This window comes from Gavia stellata, chromosome 1 (assembly GCF_030936135.1).
Source record: "Gavia stellata isolate bGavSte3 chromosome 1, bGavSte3.hap2, whole genome shotgun sequence".
In the NCBI taxonomy this organism is placed as follows: Eukaryota; Metazoa; Chordata; class Aves; order Gaviiformes; family Gaviidae; genus Gavia; species Gavia stellata.
Genome location: NC_082594.1, coordinates 82,705,141 through 82,732,432, shown reverse-complemented (window position 1 = coordinate 82,732,432; position 27,292 = coordinate 82,705,141). Strand labels below are relative to the sequence as shown.

Here is a 27,292-nt window from a genome sequence, read left to right as displayed (position 1 = left end):
AAATAAAGCTGTTTTTTACGCAGCTCCACAGTAAAGAAGCATCTCTCAATAATGGCAAATGCTTTTGTAATCAACAACTGCAATTTCAGGTAGGAAACTGAGTTTTCCCATGATCTAGGCGCAGGAACACTATCTTAACATACACAAACTTTTCCTTTCTAGCAGGAGGACTGAAAACACTTCATAGAGGGAGTCAAAGACCTAAAATTACAATATTAGATTTGGGTTTTTCCCCCCAGAATCTATTACTGCCTACATTAACAGTACTAAACCATAAGCTTTCTCAGCATACAAGAGGCAAAACTGTTTTCATAATGATTTTAATTCTCTAACGTTAAAGTATTCGAGACTAGATAGTCTATCAGAGTGCACTGGCTGCACAGCAAAGTACTATGGTACTTTGTAATAGAAACCTGGAGCTCTATTCACTGTGCCGTTTGAAAAAACAAAAAGTATTTTCAGATACTTTTTAATCAAGTAAATGTGGGTAGAGACCAGCTTGTATAAATATAAGTGTGTTTAAATTTGCTGTTTGCACTTTGCATAGTGAAGCTTTACAATACTAATAGGAAAACCGCTATGAAATGGTTCATACAATCACAATCAAGGAACATCAAAAGCTACAGGAAAAAAAAATTTAAACAAAAATGCTCATGATTAAAGATTGGTCCTTATTATTGAAACACACAAAATGAATCGTCCCAGGAATACTGAAACATTAATCTTACAGCTGAAGACAGTAACTACACAGAATAGATGTTAAGCAAACGATTTAATGTAATGAGAGCTTTACAAAAGAAAACAGCAGCCACATATATCTTGTGGAAAAAGAACATCAAGTGTATGAAACACAGTTAATACTATGGATATGTCAACAGTTCCTCAAAATTAACATGAAATTTACATTCTGTTAGGGCTTACAAAATTCATGGTAGTTAAACATGGCAGTTAAACATAACAAAACCCAACAGCTGCTTGCCTGACAGATGAATAGGTACAAGATACCCAAGCCTGCAGCATTTAGCTTAACACAGAAAATGATCTTATGTGCATACATCCCATTAAGTTCTATGAACAGTTTGTAGTTCTGTATAGAAAAACAGAAAATGAGGATAGGCACCTAAAAGAGAACTTACGCAACACACAATACTTCCAGACTCTCAAGGGACTACATAAAGTTTCCGCAAGATGGACATTTATTGCCCGTTACAAAGAAAAAATGGTAATTACAAGACAAATATAATAATTAAACATACAAGCTCTGGAATTGTACAAAGATACTAATTTCTTGTGGTTGACATGCATTTTTAAAAACAGTGCTAGCTGAAGGGACCTTTGCAAAGATGCAATGTAATCTCCTGCATTTACAAGGGGACGTGACTGAACAAGTAAGACACAGATTCACCATTGTGTGTTCTTCGAATTGCCTCAGCCAGGATCATGGAAATGTCAATAAACTGAAAGAAAAAAAAAATTCAAGATTATTGTTCTTGGCATCCCATAAAATTTAACTATACAGTTTATAAACGTATGAACAAACATTCAATTTACCATTGTGCTCTTACCTCTTCTAGGAAGTAAAATAACATTAAAGCATTAGGTACTTAACATATACATAAGAACTACATTAATACCAAGTCAAAAATTGAGTAAGAAAGTATTGAATAAAATTTCTGCACAGGAGTACTGCTGAAGACTTCTGGCACAGGGCATGTTGTCAAAAAGAAACTATTCTAGCCATCAGATGGCAGTGTCCGCTTGACACAAACACAGTTTAAGGGAAGTATACCTTTTAAGTGCTTGCCTTGTTTCAATAAATACCAAGTATACTTGAAGCTTTTTAAAAATTCAGTGCTGCATTAAAAAACCCAAACAATCTTTTATGCTTTCCTCCACCCTGTACTAAGGAAAAACTCCAAAAGGGACACATGAATTCCCAGAACAAACTCATGTAAGAGCTACTGATATAAGTCAGCTTTGTATTTTCAGTTTGGTTTTTGAAAAGAATTATCTGTCATTGTAATCTTCAGCATTTTCACTAGTGTATTTAAAAAAAAAAAAGAAGCCATCTAAGGTTTCTGTGGCATCCACAATAACATACTTAACTAACTTAAATTCCTACATACAAATATTGTATGATTAATATTGATGAAAAAACCCACCAAAAACACCCAGCCAATTTTACACTTGCCACTCTTCCACAGTCAAGCATACTCAATCTGTTGCAAATACCAAATATTTTGCAATACTCTATCGTGCTACCCGAATCCCCTTAAAACAGTTCTTTGGCATGTCTTAGGAAGATGTTCTGCAAACAACAAAGCTGCACAATGTATTTCACAATATTGTTTTCCTCTCAAGGCACAAATTCTAGCATCAGTGAACAGCAAAATACAAATCCAGAGTTTAAACAGATGACAAAAACACCACTCTACCTGAATTTTTGGGCAGTGTTTCATTTTCTCTTCTTGGGGGATTGTATTAGTTACCACGACAGCCTCAAACGATGCATTATTAATCCGAGAAATAGCAGGACCAGAAAAGATGCCATGAGTAAGAATGGCATAAACTTTAGTAGCTCCAGCAGATACTAACCTATAGAACACAAAGGAAAAGTATGCTGTGATGCATGTTTACATACATAGCTATAGATGAAGCCAGATACAAATCCCTGTAAAATACATTTTACACACAAATTCCTCCAGGAAGCTACAGGAAGATATGAATATCTACAAAATAATTCAGAGAATTTTAAAAACTTCTTCAGGTTATATGAATAAGTCTCACAAAAAATAATAATTACCTGCTAAATAAATAAAAAGTTCTTATCAGCAGCAGTGGTAATAATCTAAAATGCTGCACTTTTGACCATATCAGCAGAACATACAATTGAATTTCAGTACAAGTTTTCTATCTTAATCAGGCAAAAATGAAGTTGGTTGTATGGCAGTATTCACAACTCTGTGGTGCCTCCATTATTGTCCACCTTTATTTTCATTTGCAATTCAAACAATTCTGCTTGGAAATAGTTTCTGAGGAAGAAGTGTTAATGATTAAAAGCCTAGCTTACTGCAAGGTTGTGGGAAGACATGCCGCTGATTCAAGCATGCAGTGAAATGATGCAACACAGGAGGAAAAAAGTATAAACAAAGAACTAGAACACCTTGTGAATGAGTCAGTATCTCTTAATTTGGTTTTGACTGGTCTCTCTGCCTCCAGGTGCTCAGCTATGCCCTAGCTGCTTTTCTAGTTTACAGACAGAGGCCCTGAAGATTGGTATTTTACCAGATCATAGCATAAGCACAGTAAGATAGGGAAAAAGAGACAAAAACACAGAAACATCATCTCATTTTGCATAACTCAACAGAATAAAACTTTTCTGGTCATTCTCAGCATTACATTTAGTAGCTGCAACTGACAAGGAGGATGCACTATGACAGTTGAGTGTGTACCAAGGATGTGTACTTAAGTTTGTACTTAAGCAAGTTGATCTGCTGAATCTGAAAATACATTTCTTAGATCATCTGCTTGATATGCATATAGGTTGCTGAGATAAAAAGAGGTCTCAAGTATTTTGGTGACCAAGTCTAATTAAGGACAAAGTACATCTCACCTAGATTTGGCATTAATGAAAAGCACTACTTCATGCCAAGAACATGAGATAAGGCAGCATTATTCAAGCAAAAGCATCTTTCTTAGTGAACACTGCAGATGCATTGAAGGTTTCTGATGGTTTTATAATTTGCTCTGTAGAAATCTACTTTAGGTAAATAAAGTGCTTCTTTCATAACAGGAAAGAAATAAAGGCCTCCTTGACAGGAATTAACTTCCTTTATGCATGGGAGTATAAAAAAATCATTGGCTAGGCAATTTGTGATTTTGATCTGCAAACTGCACAGCCCAGAAGCACACTTTGGAGTCTGATGCAGATTAGTATGCAGATAGCAAACAACTGCACAACATCTCTTCACAAAATTCCATCAAAATTCCTTCAAAGTGAAAAGAAACACAAGACTACATGAATCCCTCTACCACGAGTTTTGACATCCTTTTTATCTGGATGCAAACAGCAAACCTACAATTAAAGACTGTAAACTCATGGGATGATATTTACTTCAAACCACCAAGAGTAATGTCTAGTTCACTTAAGCTTCCCCCTGTTGCTTTGACACCATTACCCACAGCATTCTCCTGGAGAAACTGTCTCCTCATAGCTTGGACAGGCGCACTCTTCGCTAGGTAAAAAAAACTAGCTGAATGGCCAGACCCAAAGGGTTGTGGTGAATGGAGTCAAATCCAGTTGGTGGCCGGTCACAAGCGGAGTCCCCCAGGGCTCAGTACTGGGGACAGTTCTGTTTAATATCTTTATTGATGATCTGGATGAGGGGATTGAGTGCACCCTCAGTAAGTTTGCAGATGACACCAAGTTGGGTGGGAGTGTTGATCTTCTTGAGGGTAGGAAGGCTCTGCAGAAGGATCTGGACAGGCTGGATCGATGGGCCCAGGCCAGTTGTATAAGGTTCAACAAGGCCAAGTGCCAGGTCCTGCACTTGGGTCACAACAACCCCATGCAACGCTACAGGCTTGGGGACAAGTGGCTGGAAAGCTGCCCTGCAGAAAAGGACCTGGGGGTGTTGATTGACAGCTGGCTGAAGATGAGCCAGCAGTGTGCCCAGGTGGCCAAGAAGGCCAACAGCATCCTGGCCTGTATCAGAAATAGTGTGGCCAGCAGGAGCAGGGAGGTGATCGTGCCCCTGTACTCGGCGCTGGTGAGGCCGCACCTCGAATCCTGTGTTCAGTTTTGGGCCCCTCACTACAAGAAGGACATTGAGGTGCTGGAGTGTGTCCAGAGAAAGGCAACAAAGCTGGTGAGGGGTCTGGAGCACAAGTCTTATGCGGAGCGGCTGAGGGAATGGGGGTTGTTCAGTCTGCAGAAGAGGAGGCTGAGGGGAGACCTCATCGCTCTCTACAACTACCTGAAAGGGGGTTGCCAAGAGGTGGGTGTCAGGATCTTCTCCCAAGTAAGAAGTGATAGGACAAAAGGAAATGGCCTCAAGTTGTGCCAGGGGAGGTTTAAATTGGATATTGGGAAAAATTTCTTCACCAAAAGGGTTATCAAGCACTGGAACAGGCTGCCCAGGGAAGTGGTGGAGTCACCATCCCTGGAGGTATTTAAAAGATGTGTAGATATGGCGCTTAGGGACACGGTTTAGTGGTGAGTTTGGCAGTACTAGGTTAACGGTTGGACTTTATGATCTTTAAAAGGTATTTTCCAACCTATATGATTCTATGATTCAAATAGAGCCAGGCAGGAAGTACCACATGGACCTGTTTTGGATGCAAGACTATTGATACTATCATAGTGGCTACAAATATATTGGACAGAAATACAAATTCAAAGTGCTCTCAACTGAAACATACCAGCTTTAGAAAGGATTACATCCAAGAGTAGCAATGCGACAGTAAATGTTTAGCAACATCAATTTAAAACATTCCCATGTCTTGCTCCTCAGCAGTTCCTTCGCACTTCCAGTGTGCACTATTTACAATCATATGGGGATAGGCTTTGCTATAAACAATATAAAAATACAAATCTTTGAATGGAAGATTTAAAACCTCAGGACTCTGTCCAAGTTTAGGTTGCAGCCCTTGACCTCCCAAACCAAAGTTGTAGCACATATGGATATGAGTGGATATGAGCACATTTGGATATGAGTGGACGGGCAGAAGCACTTCAGCCTAGTATTGCTCAACTGTAATACCTCACACTTGTTCTTAATGAATTGCAGGCCATTTCGCCAATTTGTCAAGATGATTTTGAAGCTAGACTTACTGCCATAGATATTGAGTTATGAAGCTACAGCAATAGGAAGAATTAATCATTTCAGGAATCAGCAAGTTTTTTTAAAGGCTACAGATATTACAAAGTTCAGTGCAGTCAATAATGCCAACTTCTGTGAAAAAAACCCCCACTGCTACCCTGAAATATACCATCATAAAGCCAGCTGGAAAACCATAAAGTAATCCTTTCTAACTAGCACTGCTAGGGCCTCAGTTAAGGTAGTGGGTCTACATTCACATGCTCTACTTCAAGAACCAGACCAACTGGCAAGAATCCAGAGGGCATCAACAAAGCAGAAGTCTAGAAGCCATGTGGAAAGACTGAACAAACTGAAGTTACTTAGTCTAAAGGGCAATGAGAACACTCTTCAACTAACTTCCAGACAAAAGACAGGAAAACTTATTCTCATCACCCCAAATGAAAAGGACAAGTAGTTTTATACTGAAGATGTACTTTAAAGATTAATATTAAACATGCATCAAACACTGGGAAGAAAACACTTTCCAATGTTAAATCTAGTAAAGCTTTGTGAAAGGTTGCCTAGGGAGAGTGGAAAGGCTGCATGATGAGGTTTAAGAGAATAATTTTCTGTTTCTGCCTTGGAACTGAAAAATGCACTACATGGCAGAAGTCCCTTCCAAGTTATGACTTTATTTATTCTGTCCTCTTTCTAAATACAGATAATATATTTCCGTAAATATTTTCTCAATTCCATGTTCTAAAGAAGGACACAGCTTGATCACAGGACTGTGACCTGTAGACTCAAGGATGAGAGTGACTTCATGCTATAGAGGTCAGGTTGGGTTATAAGCATGCAGGACACAGCAACTGCGTTCATCTGCTATCTGCAGGTTACAGTACAGTGAGACAGTGGGCCAGTTCATAATACTTACTTGTCTGCTGCATGACATATTGTGCCACATGTGTCAGCCATATCATCAACAAGTATTGCTACTCTGTCTTTCACGTCACCAACCAAGACCATTCTGTCCACTTCATTTGCCTTCTTTCTTTCCTTATGAATGAGAGCAAATTCCACATTCAGTCTGTCAGCAATTGAAGTAACCCTAAGTTACAGAAGAAGTACACCACATTTAGAGAATTATTTTAAAAGAAAGAACAGAGCCACACATGTCTATTTGTCATAAAACACAGTTTTTATGTTTCCTGGCTTTCAAATTACTGCAGCACAAACTTTTGCAAATAATAAGGCAGGTTAGAAACAATCTTAATTCACTGCTAATGAACACAACCAGAAGTCTTAAGCTATACTCCAGAAATCGATTTTTTTATTGAATTGACTTTGGTTTTCTGTCATTAAGTGTCTAGCTTTGAAAACATTTCAGCTATTCACAAGCTTTTATTAAGCTGCTGCAATACCCAGTCACACTATAATTTAAAGTAGAAGTAGCCTCAATTCTAAGCCTACAACAGCCTACTTTTAACATCCTAACTGAAAATACCATTGCAGGCATGTGAAACCAAACCAAAGGGAAAAACCAAACAAGTTAATAGTGATTAATAATTCTTTTAGCAGTACTTGACTAGTAATCAAGTAGCTTACTTCATTAGTAATTCCCTTAGCAATACATCTGCTTGACAAAGACCTTTTAAAACTATTCAGGCCGGACAAGCCTCCAATAGCAAACTTCATTTGTTACAGACTGCTGATTGCTTTTTTTAAAGTTTGTTTAATATACCAGAGCTGGTAGGTATAAAGACACAAGAATAAACAATACTATGCTTTTCCTATGCTGGCACAACCTTGTAGCCTGTTTTTCTAGAATACGTTTAGAAGGTTGTTAACAAGGTTATTAACATGCACAGTTTGTAGAGAATACAGTTTTGTTTCTTTACCACTTAAATATGAAGGAGTTGTTAGTCACTGTATTTCAACAACTGGGTGATAAACAAAAAAGTGTTTTAGCATTTTTTGTGAACAGTAGTGTAATTTTCATAGCAAGTTTCCATACCTTGGAGGCATTAACATACCAACAGAATTTGCATGCCTTATTTCAGTCACAAAATTTAATAAGCTGGAAAAAACCCAAGCAAGGGGTTAAGAAACAAAAAAGAAATAAGGTATTTTAAATGAGTACAAGAACATTTCTTTTAAAATGTCTTTAATGCTTACAGATTTAAAAATTTTAAGGCAAGCTTTCTTCACATTCTATTCACTTTTCATTAACCCAAGTATTATTTTGAAGGCCTACATGTTTTAAATGGAAAGGCCAAACCACTTTCTTTACATTACTGGAGGTGAAGAACCTGTTAATTTACTGAAAGCAACATCTTTCCCTACTTCACCAGCAACTGCTTGGTTGCATTACAACAGAAAGTTACCAAAGATAGAGTCTATCTAACATGTTAAATACAGTGAGAGTGGTCCTCAAAAAAATAAACTCTTATGATCAACTTGATAACATACAACTGTTTGGTGGGGGGAAAAAATGCTGTCTTCTGACTTGAATTCTAAGCAAAGACTGTATTTTGTTTAAAAAAACCCAAACGCGCAAACAAAAAAATCAACTGTGAAAAGAACAGTGTCCAGATAGGAACAAAGAAATTTAATTGACTGAGTCATCTGAATTTTAGAATGCTTTCTATAGTTTATATTCTTCACATCTTTAACTTGATTAATCTAAACAGGAACAACTATGGAGTTCTAGTCAGTCTTATTTTCCTATGAATTATTAGAACATGAACACTCACAACAGACCCAAGGACTTCAATTAAAATAAAATTATGAGTCTCTCGCATTTTTCCCCCATACTACATTCCAAACGTTTTATGTACTATGCGCTTACAGGATTCTTACTTCATTTGTCTTTATTCCCATTCAGTTTTGTAGCAGCAGCACGACCAATAAAACTCGAGAATAAGCATTTCGCCTCAATGGCATGCTTCATTACCCCACCAGCCAGTGTGCTTTGCATTAGTTTATACTCAATAGATACCAAATAAAAGATAGTCTGCTAAATGAGCAATGCATGCTGGGAATGAATAAACACTCCAATGAAGTAACTTTTCTATTTTCACCTTTTGCACTCAAAACAAACTTCACTCCCTTTTTCTAGTATTCAGAGTGCACAACTTGGGGTCAATAAGTTTACAGCTGGAATGCAATAACATGAAGAAAAAAGGAACATGACTCAAGCAAGCTCTTACCTAAATGCCAGCAGGTACAGTGGGGATAGGCGATATGCTTTGACAGAGAAGGGAAACTTAGGCAATTCCAGAGCGAAGCAGGAAAAGGTGCAGCAACTGGACTAAAGAAGCAAGCAGCAGGAAAAGTCTCTTCCCTCCGCTGGAGGGATTCAGCTAATGAGGCCATATCCAGGGAGAGAGAAAAAGATTTTCTTTAGAGCATAGAAAGCTCCTGGATGTTTTCAAGCATGAACAACATTGAAAGAACTAGTTGTTCTGTTTTTACAATGAAGTTGGATTCATCAGTGATGTACCCTGTATCTTGCACAATTCATAAAGGAAAAAAGACGACTAAACAAACTAGTTCATTAACCACTAACTATATGGAAAACGAGTAGTTTTAGGCTTGTATAGTACCTTTTTGCACCACCTGCATCAGGTGAGACTATGATACAGTTTCTCCACTCCAAAATGTTCTCTTTAATCCACTGCAGCACTGCAGGTTCTGCATACAGGTTATCTACTGGAATGTCAAAGAAACCCTAGTCCGAAAAAGAAAGAGTTTCATGAATATATGTTTGTGTCTTACCTGGAATGAAGATGCAGGGAAAGAATCAAGCCTTTGCCTTTGATATATGATAGAACTTTAATTAGTATTTTACACTGGCCTAATTCTGTCCTCTGATACTACTATCAAATGCAGCAGAAGTTAAAAAATATTAAGGTCTCTAACAATCTCACCCAAGAGTAGTGAAATAAAGAACAGCTGTTCTCAAATGATATAAAAATCAGAAAAGATCACCTTCAGGCACTGAAGTAAATTCATGCTTGTGAAAAGCTCTCAAAAAATCCAGTGAGTAATACTCAACTTCCATAAACTTCAACTGCTTGACATGAACAGTAGTATTTCAATATGGGAAAGATTCAAGTTAGTATTACTCAAGCAGCAGAAATGGAATCTTTCTTTTTGTGCAAGTTGTAATGACAAGAAATCTGTGTTAAGACCACAAATGAAGCTGCTTTTTATTTGCATGACAGCCATCTAGCATAATAGGAAATTCTGAGTAAACAGAATACCAGAACTGGAAGAGAAGTTATCTTCTAGAAAAAACAAGGTATCTTGAAAAGAGGTACACATGAGAATGACAAACAATGTCTGCTCTGTGTTCAAGGAAAGAGTTTTGTGTTTTGCTGGATTCAGCAGTAAGCCAACTAAGGGTTGCAAGCCTCCATCTCCCTTTAAGAGAACATTGTCCCCTTGGCTGTAACAACAGAACTCGATCTAGGGCAATACTATAATCTCTGACCAGGCTAAGATTAAGAGAGCTTGCCCCAAACCAGTATATTTTATATTCTGGGAGCTCTTACACTAGACTTGGCAAATTCAAGACTCCAATGCACAAGTATTCAAAGTGCCTGCAAAATTACCCCATAAAATCAAGGCTGCTCTCTTTCAAAAAGGGAATTTGATTAGAAACAGGTAGTGAGACTTTCTTTGAACCCTGAGAATTACACTTCTGTACATAGCCTTTCAAGACAATGAAAAAACCCAGAGAATTAATATTAGCGTTTCACATTAATTCAGTAGAGGCCCTAGCCACACTTAGTAAGAACCCATAGTTACCTGGATCTGAGAAGCATGCAAGTCCATGGTGATGATGTGGTCAGCCCCTGCAACTGACAGCATGTTGGCAACAAGTTTTGCAGAGATTGGAGCACGACTCTGAGGAAAAGCACATATGTTTAAATTTTAAAAAGATTTTGACTAGATGCAAGGAGTCAGAAAATTAGCAACTGTTATTGGTTTTTCCTTCAGAATATTTGGAATCTAGATATGAAGAGCTCCAGAACTTTAGCTAAACTATCCTGTCAACAGCTAATCTTGCTACCAGGGTTTTGAAACTCAGCAGAACATTCAGGAATATCTAAATCAGTTTGCACAGTCTGCCTAATAATACTTTGTAGTAATTAGACTGACTAACAAGCAGATAAAATTGGGGATATAATTTTCCAATTCTTCTATTTAAATCTTTCAGCTAGCTTTCCTGTAGCAGAAAGACAGACAATCTCCATTTCTCTAAGCCACTACCCTACATTAACATCCAACTCTCAAGCAACTATCCTGTTCTAAAAAACATTGCCAAAAACGAAGATTGAAGGCAGAGTGAACCCAACATTTGAAAACACTACTTTAAAACAAAGTTAGTATCAAGCATTTCCTCAAGATACACTAAAGCCTGTAACAGATCCATGTTGGCAGGGGTCTTCTACCCCAGCTTATTTATTTATTCTTTTTTGCTAATTCAGGCTTAATTGTTGGATGCAATTAGGAGTCTAGAATTCCCACAAGGGACGGGGGGGGTAGAATGAAAAACAGAAGTGGAAAGAACAAAAGAGCAGCAAAAAATCTAATCAGCCAATGTCAAGAGCTTTTTAAAAGTGACAAGGATGCAGAACAAACAGCAATGTAAAAAAAGATGGAAAATCATGACTGGAGGATACCTCACTACTGCTTTTTTGAGCAACTCCAAAGTTTTTTCAGATATTTTAAGGTCTGAAAAAAGCTATGTTGCCCTAGACAGCTTTCTCTGTAACAGAAATACTAAACAAAACATCCTGTTTTCTTTTTGCCAGTATTTAAATAAGGCTAATAGCTGGCAATAACATTCGCATGAAGGCAGAACTGCAATTCAGAGGTTCCATCTCGCTGTCAGACTCTGTTTTTTGCTGGCACAGTATTCTCTCCTGCTTTATCTCTTTATCAAACAGCCTCATTTAGCCTCCTAGGAACCCACTCTCCTGCCACCCCATACACACAATTACAGAGTACCTCTGCTGTCTTTGCATTGATGCTCAAAAGCATAACCTAAAATAAGCTGAATCACTGCCAATTTAACCTGGATACTTTTCTGTCTGTGTCATATCAAGGAGCCAGAATTTTCTTCAAAAATTTTGCTAATTTAGGTGGAAACTTGGCATTTCTGTTTTAACCTGCAGATTACCAACATACTTCCAGAAAAGAAACTGAGATACTGCAGTCTTTCTTATGGCTGGATCAAGTTTATCATCATCATTACGGAAATTCTTCATTTGGAAATCCATCCATTTTGTTTTTTGTATTTCACAGAACATCACCATCATTTGGTCTGTGTAAGATACACAGAAGATATATGCAACAGCTAGCACTTCTATATATCTCTGCAATTCAGATGCATATAGCTTCCATAAGTGTTTGCAATCATTAGCAATTCAGCATGGATGATTTTCCAGTTACTGAGGACTATGCTGCTCCTCATTTAAGTTCAGTTCTATAAGGTCCAAGTAGGCCAAAGCTTTTGGGATATTTCTATTATTAGTAGTAAACTTCTGGTTCATGCCATTCAAAATCCTGATCACTTCAGCTCATCTTAGCAGTACAAACTGACATTTTTAAGCTGGGCTTCAAAATATTCTCAAGTCTCTGGTAACATCTAATAAAACAAAGATTTAGTTTCTACTCTTTTGACTCTACCACAATGTTCTCTTATCAGCTCTTTGCAAAGATCTGGTTTGATGCTACAGCTAAGCTGGACTAACAGGTGATGCTGAAACCAGAGGTTTGCTCCCCTGCTTGTCCCATCTCTTCTTCTGAAACTATATGCTTTTACCACTTCCCTTATGCTGCATACCAGGACTTGTCTGAAGCCACAGCAGTCAGATAAGGCAGCTCAAATGGAATAGAAGGGAAAAGAAGATGGTAAACCAGGACCACCCCCTCTGGTAGAAACAAGTAATTAGTTCAGGCTAGCTGCTAAAGGCAAATTACATTCTTCCCAGAACATGGTTTGCCACTTCCACTCCATCCAGCATACTGAATTTCACTTTTAGTTTTTCCCATTCCTGTTCAATGTGAATACCACTTAGCTTGTCTCATGTATTAATATCATGAGTATCACCATCACAAAAAACCAAAATACTTTCCTGCATCAAATACTAATGTATACGTTACCAGTTGGTACTTCTTTCAGCTGCTGGCCTTGCAGGCTGCCTTCCCAGAAGGAAGAACTTGAAGGTTTTACCACTAGGTAACTTGTTTAGCAGACATGCACACATCACAGATTGCCTATGTGTTGGTGGACAGAGGGTCTTGGAAGGAAAGATAGCCAGACACCAATACCTGTTTCTCAAGAATGGGCTAATAGGAGATTAAGACAAATGAAGTTTGCAGCTATCTGACAGTTTCCTTTACACAAAATTGTGCATTAAAAGAAAACACACATGACATGTTCAAAAGGATTTAAGATTTGATTGCTTGCATAGAAAATAAGTTTTGTGCTACAATATGATCCAAATTGAAGATTATTTTAAAATCAAAGGAAGTATATTCATGGGAACCTCAGATAACCTGGCCTCATTATTCAGAAACTTGGATGACAAAAGGTAGATGAGAACAAGATTTTCTTTATCTTGGAGTCTATAAGGTTTGCTTCTGATCAGATAGGCAAGAACACAAAGAGATTTACAGTATCCATTGTTCCATTCTTTGACACAATTTGAGATTAGTTTCAGAATTATTAGTGTGAAACACAACATTACATTATGTACAGAAACTAAATTGTAAAAATAATATCACTGACTTTAGATCCTAAGCAAATTCCCCACTTACATATAACAAGTTATATAAATTATTTCTTCCTTTGTGATGCATTACAAATTTATTCACAATTCTTGAAATTACCAGGGGCAGTGGGGGATCCACAAAGCTATAAAAAACCTCACAAGAGTAACTATGCAAAGGACACATAGCTGAAAGTAAAAATTGTCCATCAAGATTAAAGCTCTGTTGCCTTTAAGCATCTTATTACATTGTCTTGCTCAAAATGCATCACATGCATACTGAATTAAAAAAAACATCCAAGAAACCCCAAAGACTTATATAACTGGAACTTTCACTTCCAAGAAAGCCAGTTGTGAAATGTATGGATACTGAATGTTCACTAATGTACTACCTAAATTTATCATTTCAAAAATGAGATATGCTTTGAAGCGTCAGAAGTTGACAGCCATTACCTTGAATGTGCAGATAAATTTTTAACTAGAAGTTAGGAGTCTTCTAGTAGCAAATTATTCTATAGGATTACTGTCATGGCCTAGGTGAAACACAACTGAAATCAAGAAGTGAAACTGAAAATTTTCCCATTTATACATAATGTAACCCAGTAAGTTTCACCCTTTAAGGCCATATTAATGGAAATGCATAGTGTTAGATTAAAAAAAAAAAAGGATACCTACCCAACGCTCCACGGACCCCTTCTACAAATCAAAAAAACAAAGTTACATGAGCTGTAGAACACCAAACTCACCTGTCACTCTACTTCTAACTTATCTCAACGGCATCTCTGCAGCATCCCACATAAATGTGTCCTGCCCATGGTTTGGAAGGTTAGCGTAATTAGAGGATGCATAAATGCAACTATAGCCAAAGCACAGATACACCTGAGCTAATTTTGAATTAGCTAGCCTGTGTATCAGAAGTATTCTAGTTCACGGCAGCACTTGACTGCATCTAAATTAATTTACCAACTTTCCTACGATTCTCAGCAAGCCTTTTTTTTAAACCTCTGTTTCTCATTTAAAGCTAGTCCAGGTTTAATGCTAAAGTTTCCAGAGCAGATTACACAGGCCTTGTTCAGAATATGATTTTTTTACTGCAAGGCCCTTTCCTTAAATAAATCAAGAGCACTTTCATTGTTCTCAGTGATCATAACTGCAACAGAGACATGAAGAATACAGGGTTATTTCAAACAACAAGGACTGAGTCTATTTAGTTCTTTACGGATTAAAGTCAACAACTTAAATTCAAACCAGAAAACAGCATCCAGCTAGTGAAGATTATACTGCTTCAGTACATAGTCAAGCAAACTACAGCAATATCTTTCACCAGAGAGAAGAAAATCCCTGTATAACCATAGGAAGAAAATGGCTGGCACTTTACTGACACTTCAGGCAGCATACAAAGCTTATGCACTCAACACGGGTCAAAGACCAAGTGATGTGATGCAATCCAACAGCAGAGGAAAGATCTCCCTGTCAATAAGCTGCCCAGTGTTGACAGCTATATTATAGTTTATTTTGCAACGTGGAGGTCAACTACCAAGGTTAATTTCCAAAGATGGCAAACATTTTCTCAATTGCAAACAGAGGTAAAAAGAAAAAAGAAAACAAGAAATGGCTTGCCTAGAATTGCAGAACTCTGTGACACCCAAAGAACAGTCTGGAACAATGCTCAAATCTGTTAATCAAAATCACTTTCCTAGGCTATCCATCTTCAGATGGCATTTCCAAAATGGGGTGGCATTCTGGGCCACCATGCTGTCAGTTTTAAGTGTCTCTCGGAACTCTGCCACATGGATTTTGGGTACCCTTGACAAGACATAACCTAGATACATGGAAAACTTGGGACATACTCATTCTTTTCCCACACGAAAAATTTACAGGATGATCCAACAGAATCTTCCAATATGAATTTGGAAATCAAAACAGAGTGAGATGCTTTCCTTGCCTTTCAACAAAATGCTTATCATTTCCCTTTCAAGCTCTTTTGATAAAAAGAAGTATTTCAGCTCTCCTGATTGAGGGAGAGCATTATTCAATACAAAACACAGTAAAAAATGAAGTTCCAAAAGATGTAGGCAAAGAATAGGGAGCTACCGTCTAACTCCTGAATTCCATTTTTGGAACTATAACAAGTGGGTCTTGATAATATTAGTATGGTGTCAGAGACCCTGCACTTAAAGAATGAGTATACTAGAAAATAACTTTTCTGTATTCAGTTTTATTTTCAGACATCACAGGCTAAGCATTACATATTTTGTAATATCTGCTATTATTTTTAGCTTCTGCATTACTTCTCAGTCCTGTTATGTTTTATATAAAAGAATGTAAAGAACAGAAAGCTTCCAGGATGGTTTGCTTGATGCCCAAAGTGAAAGGGAGGGGACAGTCCATTTATGGAAAGTATTGGAGAGGGGCAATTTTCTAAAAAGACAACCATTACAATCCAACCTTAAAAGCCAAATTCACATTTATTGTTAGTTCTTTTCAAATAAGTTTAGGTGAACGTAACATTCACATAACATATTAGAGGGCTTTTGTTTATATAGTAGAGATAGGAAAGTTTAGTTGTGTATTTTTTTAAAATCAAACTCACTTGCCACAGAGAGTTTGTTACTGTGTTATCAACTTGGCTGAACTGGTATATTCATCAGTTATGTCAGACCAAATTCAGGAAAAGGGCACTAGGATCAGAAGAGTATTTATGGGATTTCCATACAATATTTGGTCTGCATCAATAAAAATAATTATTACAGATACAAAACCTTTTTTAATCTGTCTTGCAGCATAAAATAATGTTTTTAGTAATTACTGTTAGGCATTACAGATTTAATCAGTTCCTTCCATTTGACTCTGTGTTTAACCATACAGGGTAAAACCCACTTATGTAACAGTTACAGCGCTTCAAACTTAGGATTTAATTCCATGCAATTAAAATGTTTAAAAGGGTGTACTCTCATCATATACAAAGATTAAAAAAGAGCTAGAAAAAGCAGGAAAAACAGTCCCATAAGGTGAGGTTCGCTAGCAGAGTACTCTGCAATACACCACACACATAGGATATACTCACTTTTTCAAACTGAAGGTGTGTCGATTATCAAAACAGAAGCAAAAAAAAATTTATTGTCTCAATACATTCACCTATAGATGATATAATTGAACACTTTACCAAAAAAGGATGACAAAAAGCGAATCTTTCCAATCACTTAGATGTTTATGAAAATATGTTTTATCTCCAAAAATTTCAAGTGAACAAGCTGAAAAAAGCCTTCTGAAATTACACAGTTCTTACCTACCTTGTCTTTCTTATCTTGTCTGGCATATGGAAAACATGGAATTACAGCAGTCACTCTGGAGGATGATGCAATCTTGCAAGCATTGATCATGATGAGCAGTTCCATTAAGTTGTCATTTATTTCTCCACAGCCACTCTGGATGATATACACATCTTCTCCTCTCACACTTTCACCAATCTCTACACTGAAAGAGCAGGAGATGACCATTTAAACACTTGAACTACTGGAAAAGCATTATTAAAGGATAGGAAAACCGGGTTTGTTTTAACAAACTTTCATAGGTTTATCCCCATGTAGAGTAGGATTTTTTCCACAGCTATTTGGATAACTCTCCCCTTGATACAAAGCCTATTTCAATATAAGCCAGTCTAAAATTTACTTCAGCCTAAATATGGTCTTCGTAAGGTCAGCACCAACCAACATGTAATTACAGCTATAGCACTGATGCAGCTCACATTGTTACTAAATTTGATGCTTTTTTTGGTTTAGTTTGTATATTCTGTGTCCTTGCCATCTCCCAAGGAGATGACCATTTAAAGAATAACCTAGATAAGTATAGAAACAGAGCCAACTTTAGAGCATTAAATACGACCTACATCAAAATACCTCCTTAAAAAGGGCAATTATTTTTCTACGATAATTAAGATGTTACCAAATTCAAGAAACTACTGCATTTTAGAAGAGACAAGTATCAAACACCACACCTCAAAAACAGAAGTCCGGTTACAATTTACACCGTGATGTCCAAGTAAAGTACTTTTTTAAAAAAGAAAATCTTAGAGAAAAGCTAAGAGGGCTGCTCATCAACAGCTGACCATGACTCAACAACTTTCACACTGTGTCAGTTGTTCTTTTTGCTCTAACTGTGCTTACATACTTTGGTTCCTTATGATAGCATCCAAGAGTTATTTTATTCTTCCTCAGATTTCAAGGCAAATTCTGGCACTGATCACTGCTCACACCACAGAATTCAAAAATTAAATAGAGCTTATAAATAAACGAGAAAATTAAAACGAACCAGTTGAATGTAGATTCTTTTACAATTCTAGACCCAAGCAAGACAAATCTACTGTTGAACCACACTGACTTTTCACACCTGTTACTCCAAAACTTACACATAAAAACAGCAGATGAACCTTCATTTTTCCCTGAATCCATGCACAACTTACAAGAAACATACAGACTTCCTAAATAATGAGGCGATCAGACCTTTCAAACCCATGCTCTACTAAGTTAGTCCTAATCGTTAAATGCTAAAATATCTTAGGCCCTTATTTAAAAGGTTGCATCTTTACCCAAGACACAAATAAGAAAAAGCTTCTAGCTGGAAACCATCCAAATGGCCCAAATGTGGGTAGAATAGTTTCTCTGATAGGTCCTTCAGCACCGAGGCTTGTTCTAGTCAAACTCACTCTGAACAACTTTCATTTATGAGCTTTCAGAGTGCTGCGTAAGACTCATTAGCTTTCTGTAGCTACAAAACACAGAAAGGAATTTACTGCTTTAAAACATCTTAATGATATGCAAGCATTTGATTTGATACCATCAAGATAGTTGAGTCCATGCTCTCAGATCCCCATTCGACTCCTCTGAAGTCCCAAACAAGCTATAAAAAGATCCCGTCTTAATTTTTCTCCTTAATTGAATACATTTTTTGCTTAAGAATGCTACTAGCAAGCTTTAAGGCCAAAAGAAAGCAAACCATCTAGCAAACACCAGGATGTCTAGAAGGACGGAGGTGGCCAGGGACAGTGTCATCTGCAGATATGTCAGTGTTAATCTGGGAAACCTTTTGGAGGCTCTCATCATGGCAGAAAGACACAATTTTTGGTCATAAAACTGTTACTTCCCTGTCCAAGTTTTTGATCAACGGAATAGGGCTGTTCAGAGAAAACTGTTTTGATCAAAATATTTTCTTAGTTTGTTTTCCTTTTTGGAGCTGAAAAAGTTTTAGTCAACATAAGTTCAGCAGGACACTAAGCATATCCCATAATTGGAAGAACTGGTCAGGCTTAATTAAAAGCCCTACAAAAAACAGTCCTGGTGTTGGAATATCAGAGTTCCACTTCCCAGAAGAACAAACAAAACCAAATAAATCGAGAAACCTGTCATTGCTTCCAAACACACAAATCCAGCTCCAAGTAAAGCATCTACACACTAGCTTATGGGCGCAGCCTCAATCATTATAGATTCATGGTCATTATTATGAGGGCTCTGAAAAAATAATTGCTACTTGACTCAGCACTTACACAGACCTGCTTAATAGCAAGTGTTGTCACATACCACACCTTCAGAATAGGTCCAAAGAACACCACCACATGCAAAAGCTCTATGGCACCTCTTTCAACCAAAGACTGTGAGGTTACACTCCAGTTCTGGAAATTAACATAGGAGCCATTACAAAGGAGAAGAAAGTAGAAAAATACTAAGAAGAAAACACCATCAGTTTTCAGGGGAGAATGTTATTGGAGTGACAAAGGAGGGCAGAATAAGATTTCAGTACTTGGGAAAAAAGTAACCACTAGTTTCATAGACACATTATGTAATAGGAAAAAAAACTTTGCTGAATGACAAAAATACGTGATCTTAATGTTCATTATATACATAAAGAACACTGAATTGTAACACTTGGAGTTGTTTTGCTCCTTTAAAAACCAGACATTTCTAAGCACACCGCTAAGAAACATGTTTCAGAAGGTCAGGAAGTATACTTTGAGATAAATAAGATCTGGTTAATACAATGGACCTAAAGCGATGCTTCTTCCATTGCCATTAACTGCTATCTTTTCAATGACCTTGGGCTAGCAATAACTTTTTCATCTTGTAAACAACTTACAAAACAAAAATGCTACTACTTTTTCTCTTGGTGCATTTGAAAAGTTTTTGGTTATGCTTTTCAGGCCAGAAGAACATACTTACGTGGCACACAGAAATGTGAATGTATATAGAAATATCTTTTCCAGTGGACACAGAAGTTATGTGCAGACTAAAATAAATCGAGCTTAAATTAGTATTTGCATAGCACTCAGGAGTAACCCACCTGAAAGTGCCAGAGACTAGCATAATGTAATTCTTGCATAAAGATCTTCTCCCGAACAACTGGACACAGCTTTGCAACAGATCAGTATCTCTTATCATCTACCTTCTCAAAGATTGGTATTGAGAGGTATTGTGCAGACCCAACCAACAGACACACACCTGCCTATTTCACCTTCATCGAGCCACATGGAGAAAAGTAACGAGGCACTGTGTTGCAAGTATTCCATCAGACATAGCCTGTAGCAACTACATTGGGATTTTCTTGGGTGGGGGTTTTTTGTTGGTTTTTTGGGGGATTTAGTGGTTTGGGGTTTGTTTGTTTTGCGTTTGGTTTTTTTTTAAGCCACATTCAGCTATAAACAGGCAAACAATAAGAGACTATAAATTGTAGTATCAGATAACTGAAGTATTATACCTCAAATACCTATTACAGGACACTAAGCTAACAGCAGTCAAACTTTGTGACAGTTATCTTAGTAACATTACTACTAAATTCCACTTAGACCATCTATATCATGACCTCATTAACTGCTTGGGGGGTTATTTAAACATAGTTATTTCACATAGTGAGGACACAGAGGAAGGACACAAGAACAAGCTCTTGCCTCAAGATTACAAGCTCTGTTTGTTTTCTGCAATTTAATCAAATTCAGCTATTTGGTAACACTCAGTTTAAATAAACTTCTCGTTCCAGAAGAGTCAACAGAACCTGTACATTAAAAGCCCTGACACTACACAATTGCGTTTTAAAGTAAAAATTATAAAAATTAATAGCCCAAAAAAGTAACTAACTTTATTTGTGCCAGTTGCTTAGAATCCACAAACACAAGGCTGTAGCTGGGAAAGACAGACATAAGACAGGACGTGATGAAAAACAAGTTTGAGTGTTGGTATCTGCAACGGCTGATTTGAGAGTTCAATTTAGTAACTAGAAACTTGGATAAACTAATTGCCATGTAGTAAGGACAAGGCTTAAAACCCACTTATGTTACAAACATATTTCAATGGCTGAAGCATCCATTAAGCAAAATTCGAGATCAGGAGTAACAGCAGGTTGAGCTCCTTCTGGGCTAGATTTATAGTACACTCCCAACAGAACTTACAGCAATGGGAATTTTAAATTTGTACATCCTAAGTAAAAAAAGTTGTGGGGTAGCAGGGGAATCAGTATGCAGAGCCTGACTAAAATGGTAAATAATGTAAATCCGTAACTAGGATCCTGCTCAAACCATGCCCTTAAAAGGGCTCTATGTACCTTTTTAAATAATTACAACAGATTAAATTTCTAGCCATGCTTACAAAAAGTAAGATTTCTCAAGCAATTTAGTGCCACTAAAGTAGATGTGTACTTCAGGCACTTTTAATAACCAGAGAAGAGGCCAAAATTTAAGGTCTAGAATCCTCATCCAGTGTGCAAAAAGAATCAATATCTCAGAAGCGGTCAAAAAAATCCACATGCTGAATTTGCAGTTCATTCAAATCCACCCAATGGAAAGCACTAAGCAGAGAGGTGTGTTTGACCTCTTACCTTTAGGAACGCATTTTGCAGAGTAAAGTCTTTTACACAAGACCTCCAACTTACTTGGCAAATATTTCAACTGCTATGATGTTATATAACAAAGTGGGTACCAGCAAAGCCCAAAGCAACAAAGAAACAATAAAAATGCCAGAGTTGGTTTTAAGTCTATAGGTATCCCATATCTCCTGGCACCCATGCTCTCCCCTCAACTCTAGGTTCTTCCACTCTGATTAACAGCTCCAAGACCAACCCCCAACTAGATCTTCACTGACAACTGCCCCGTCCTAATGGTGGGCACTGGCATGGTAAGCACCACGAGACGGGAAATACCTTCTTACCCCCCACTCTGGCACACAGCCTGCCACCACAAGAGGAAAACACCTTCACTTGAGCAGCTCTGGGTTGAGCCACGTGCAGTCTGAAAGGAACCCTCAGAAATTTGGAAACAAAGGTCTAAGAAGTCTGAGCACGTGCAGAGAGTCTTCAAAGGCTGAGTACCAAACTCTGCAGCTAAGGGCATGTGGGATCGTCAGCCATTATTCACATGGGTCGTTTTTTGTTTTTAATTTTCAAGCATTTAGCACCTACTTGAAGATGAAAGTGCACAGTGTACAGCAACATCAATAAAGTGGAAAACTCAAACCAAAAGCTTGAAGCATTTTTGGGCCTTTTCTGATTCAGAGCAATGAACAATGTATTTGCTGCAGCTTCAGTTTCCTATATAAACAAAACACACATAACATGCAATTCGGAAACAATTTTTATCTTATTCAACCAAGCTGGTAAAATCTGTTTCTCCAGCTTCCTCCTGCTCATGAGAGCCTAAGTGAGCAGGGAACGAAGGAAACAGCTGCCTCTGCTGCTGCAGGCACAGCACAACGACCTCAGTTGCGAATCACTCACTCAGCAGCTGGACAGTGTGAAGAGACACTTCACATCCCAGAACCCCTACAGTCTTCAGCTGATTTAACACCAGCTTATCACCTGAGCTTGCTTACTCCACAATTAGGGGTCTGCAAACACTATAACCATCTACTCCAGTGACAGTGATACAGCTCATGGCCCCCGCAGCAGCTGAATCCCAAGGAACCAGGGTACAGGAGACATAGCGAGGTCATGTCTCATCCAAGACAACTGCAGTAGAAGAGCTGGAGGATGCTGAAGGGGAGATGGGAGGGAAATGTTACAGCCCGGTGCTGAATTGTGCATCCCTGACATATAGCACTGATATCAAAGTTTCCAGGTTTGTTCCTGATTTTTTTCAATTATTACTTCATAGAACAAACTGTTTTCGTTACCCCACTTTGTGTGAAACAGACACATCCATCCTTGTAGGAATTATCTAAGGAAACATCAGCTATTTTTTTCCTATCTTCCAAGATTAAATCTCAGTCCAAGATACCAGTTTTATTTATTCACTTACAAACAAATGGCCCCCATATCAACAACACAGCTTTTCCCATACAGCAGACAATGTCCCTTTGTAGTCAACCCATATTTTCCTCTGTAAGAGCTGAATGGCATACACTTAAGTGGATGTTTCTGAAACAACTCAGCTTCGGCCCCTAAATAAGGCTGCAGGTAGGCAGCCTCCAAATTCACATGTGCCAGGCAGGACTTCAGTTCCCTTCCTCATGGATCTGTCGAGAAGATCTGCAAGACTACTCACTTCAGCCAGTGAATCTGACAGGAAGAAGCAAAGAAGCTCATGGGAATAGGTAGGAGCACTAACTCCTTACACACATTTCTCCCAGTGGAAGAGGATCCACCTATGACTCCAGTTTCTCCATTTTTGAGAATAACAAGTATTTCAAAGACAGAGTTAAAATAAACAGTCTTTAGAGAAGCAAACATACCATATATTGTAAGAAAATATATTTAAGAAGTGATGTACATTCAATGATAACTTTTTTATCAGCCGACTCACCAAAAATACCTGCACTGGGATTTAACTGTGTATCAACTATAATTAAATGGCATCTCAGTTAGAGACAATTTTGTGAAAAACTTCAGAGTGTTTAATATCTGTATGCTTTTGCTACATGTCTGTCAAACAGGGTTTCACGATGCTGAGGCTACAACAGTCATGCCTGTTTAAGGACTTCCATTCCTTTCCTCTTTCTCCAGCCTGCCCCACTCTGCTGATGGTTGCTTGTGGGGTTTGAAGAAGATAAACTGACTGAGCCCCCACTGCAGCCCTAACATTTTGCCAGGTAAGCGCCAGCCATAGTGTCATGGTAGGAGCTTGGGTGGCACCACCTTCTCACTTAATTGACACGCAAGCTTTGAATATTAAACAGAGTTATATTCTACAACCAGGTATTACTAGGGAGCTGTTGCTGCTTTAGTTAGTCAGCTGAAGGAAAGCATTTGCATATAGTTTAGATGGACGGGGGAAAAAAATGGGGCTCTGGTCAAGTCTACCAGCACTCTCCCTTACTTCCTCTAGCACGGACATTACATTTCTCAGTTACAGACCTACGAGAATTCCAAATGCCTAAATCAGAAGGGAACTGCGATATTGCTAGATATCTAGTTAGAGTATAAATTAAAAGGAGAAGCCTTTCCCATTTTAAGTGTTCTGGAGTTGAAAATGTACCTGCCCATTTAGCCACAGTGCTTGTCAGTGGTGGTCCTATCCCTGGCTACTCTCAGGGTACAGCTTTAGTTCCTCAAACCCATTTACATCTGCTAAGGACTGGGACCGAGACCTGAAGCCTGTTTGCGTTGAAATACAATGCAAAATATTTAATGACTCTTCCCTCCACTCTATTCTGCAAGCCAGACTAACTGCAGTTCTCAAGCAAAGGGTTTCCAGCTAGGACCCTTTGACAAGGATTGAAGCCTGGGGCTGCACACATTTATCAATTTACACATAATTTACATTCACATTTAAGAGAATGCAGCAAACAGCAAAACAGAGTTTCTAACAAAAGGTGAATCTTCACAACTTGCTAACTTAACAGATCTGACAACGCAAGAGTTTGTTGACCCTCAGGCCCAGGCTTATCTGTTTGCACAGGGGTTTGCCCGAGTGCCATCGGGAAGGTTTAAGGTTCTTTGAGCATTTTAACTATCAGGTTCTAGTATTCTGCAATACTGCAAATGTCTTTCGTAATGCCAATACACTTGTTTATAAATTTTTAAATGCAACAAAAAGAAGAAAAAAAGACTGTGCTGGATTATCTTTATATAGGAATAAAAAAATTTTTGCTTACATACACACACAAAGAAACTTTGCTATACAGACAGACCGAAAATCCAGATGCCTCAGGAAAGGACCACTGCAGCATAAATATCTCATCAACTTTAGCTGTAGTTTAATTTCAAATACATTGTTGAGGAATTCTCTTATTACTATCGATGATTTTTTTATTAAGAACATCAGTCTACAAAACTGGAAGGCCAACATCCTGAAATAAGTTGCTTAGGATATTGAAAAGATTACCCACTTAAAACATTATATAGTGGGTACAACTGTACTTGCTGAAGGGGAAACAAGAACTTCATTTTAGAATCTCAGAAGTATGAAGTTGTAAAAAAAGAAAACAAACCCAAACACTTAAGGATTTAAAGTGTTAAGGCATTTTAAGTTCAGGAAAAATAAAAGAAAGAAAAAAAAGACAACGTCAGCCTCGCGGTGTTGCAACAGAAGAAACCAGAAATAATGTTTAGATTAGATACCTTCCTCATATCTATACCACACTACATCCCTACTTGCCTAAGAAAATAAACTGGCACTACTAGATTAGCCAAACCACTGACACGCTGCAGTCACCACTACCTACTTGTTTAATGGCAGAAGTCAATATTGCACACACCCAGACAAATAGGTGGAATGGTAGACTAGAGATTATTGTATCCTGAAGCCTAGAATTTAATTAGCTTACCTCATAAAATAAATATGCAAACTTTGGAGATAAATTTCTACCTTGGATGAAATCTAAGTCAATTAATTTCTGCTTAAAACATAGCAAACAGCAGAACTAAAGATAAGTGTCACTGGAAAACAAACATTAAAAAAAAAATCAGACATAAGTTAGCACGAAAGTCATGCAACGAAATACACAAATTAAGTTTTATCATGCAGAAAAGAGATCAAAGAACAATAGAGTGAGTATGGGGCTGGAAAGACTTGAGAGAAAATTTAAACCTTCATTTAATCAGGAATGAATAGAAGAGTTAGCGTATGCAAACATTGGGTTGCATAAACACCAAGGGAAGAAGGTTTATAGTAATGCCAGTGAGCATAACTAGAACAAGAACAATTAAACTGAGAATGCAAAGACGTAGACAGAATAGAAGGACAAGCTTTGTGAGAGCGATTTTACAATACACCACGTTAATTTTTCAAAGGAAGCAATGAAAACACGCTTGTTCGGGAGATTCAGAAGAAGAACAGATAAAAATAAACATACCATAAACCTCAGAGACGAGCCAGCTATTTATAGTCAGGAACTTGTGTTTCAGAATCAGCTGGCTGCCTAGTCTCATACACCTACATAGAAAAGCAGTTGCACAGTCTTACCAGCTCACGGGATGAACGTACAGCTGTCACCTCAGTTTAAAATTCTTCATTAAAAATGAGTGAATAAAAAAAGTCGGTCAGAAAGCTAAGATGACAAACTAGTAAAGAGAGGCAATATTGGTAAAAAAAGCACTGGCAAGCACATTATCGGAAAGTCAAGGTGAGCAAGCTGTCCTCATGGTTTCACGCAGGATTTTTTGCACAGTTACCAGAGTCCCTTTCTGTATTTGGCTGGCCAGGAACCTGCACTTTCAGTAGCAAGCCAGGGCCATCGTAACGACCGTATTATCCTCATGCAGGACCAACAGTCTTGGACTAAGGAGGGGAGGCATACAGGAGCTGTAACTGGCCCACCACACACACACTGCCTGCTGATGCAAACTAAAGACCTCTCGCAACAAATCCTGAAGTGTGATTTGACCCAGGCTCTTTTTCAAGTGTCTAACCCATCATCACCATCCTGTTTTTACATCCGCTCTCATACAGACCCACTTACAAAACTGCGTAATACCGTCATTCATAAAATCAAGATGATTTTGTCTTTACGGAGATAAAGCTGATCAACCGTTTAATTAACTAACTATCTGCCAACAGCGGGACGAACCTCCCGTTGCAGACAAGCTGCCTGTTGCAAATGCCGCCCTCACCGCGCAGGAGGATGCTCGCTCTTCCCCCGGTCAGGGGCCGTGCCACCTCTCCTCCGCCGCAGGAGCTGCCGGCGGGAGCGCTCCCGAGCCGGGCCAGCCCAAGCGAGCCGGGCCAGCTCCGCTGCAGGGCTTGTGCTCCGCAGGCCCCTTCTGCCGGCGGCAGGAGGCCGGGCCAGTGCTGGGGGGCCGGGCGGGACACACCTAACCACGCCGTACCCCTGCGGCTGCACCCGCGCCCGGCGAGGGCCCCCCATACGCTCGCGGCGCGAGGACTACGCGGCTCCCGCACCAGCTCAGCCTCCCGGGCGCGCGGCAGGACCCGCCGGCCCGGTGCCGGGGCCGGGGCCAGCCCGGGGGAGGCAGCGGAGCGCCGCGCGGCAGCAGCCCGGCCGCGGGGGTGTGGCCGGGGCGCGCCCGTGACGCCAGCGGGGCGCGAGCGCAGGTAAGGCCGCGCCGAGCGCTGCCCGCGCGAGGCGGCGGTTGGGGAAGGGGGCCCGGGCGGGGGAGCGGTGGTCCCCGCTCGCGGCTGCCGCTGCCCGCCCCGCCCCGCCCCACGCACCTGGTCTCCTGGTTGCTGAACTTCTTGGTGACCACCTTGCCCAGCTCCAGCCCGAGCCGGTCCGCCACCCGCTGGGACAGGTCGTGGTGGGAGCTGCCGCTGAACAGGACGATGTTCGGCAT

At 39.0% G+C, this 27,292-nt stretch overlaps 1 protein-coding gene across 3 annotated transcripts; it reads right to left on the bottom strand.

Annotated features, from left to right (window-relative positions):
* Positions 1 to 1,222: 1,222 nt before the first annotated feature.
* PRPS2 (phosphoribosyl pyrophosphate synthetase 2) lies at positions 1,223 to 27,292 on the bottom strand. 3 transcript variants are annotated; one of them, XM_059816975.1, is made up of 8 exons: positions 27,171 to 27,292; positions 16,879 to 17,062; positions 14,261 to 14,281; positions 10,614 to 10,712; positions 9,407 to 9,531; positions 6,736 to 6,909; positions 2,436 to 2,595; positions 1,223 to 1,457 (listed from the first exon to the last, which is right to left on the bottom strand). In XM_059816975.1, the coding sequence occupies exons 1-8, from the start codon at positions 27,290 to 27,292 to the stop codon at positions 1,365 to 1,367; spliced, it is 978 nt and encodes a 325-aa protein (XP_059672958.1). In that variant the 3' UTR covers positions 1,223 to 1,364. The 3 variants fall into 3 exon arrangements, with proteins under 3 accessions (XP_059672958.1, XP_059672952.1, XP_059672965.1); XM_059816969.1 differs by lacking the exon at positions 14,261 to 14,281 and having other exon boundaries at positions 16,864 to 17,062; XM_059816982.1 differs by lacking the exon at positions 14,261 to 14,281.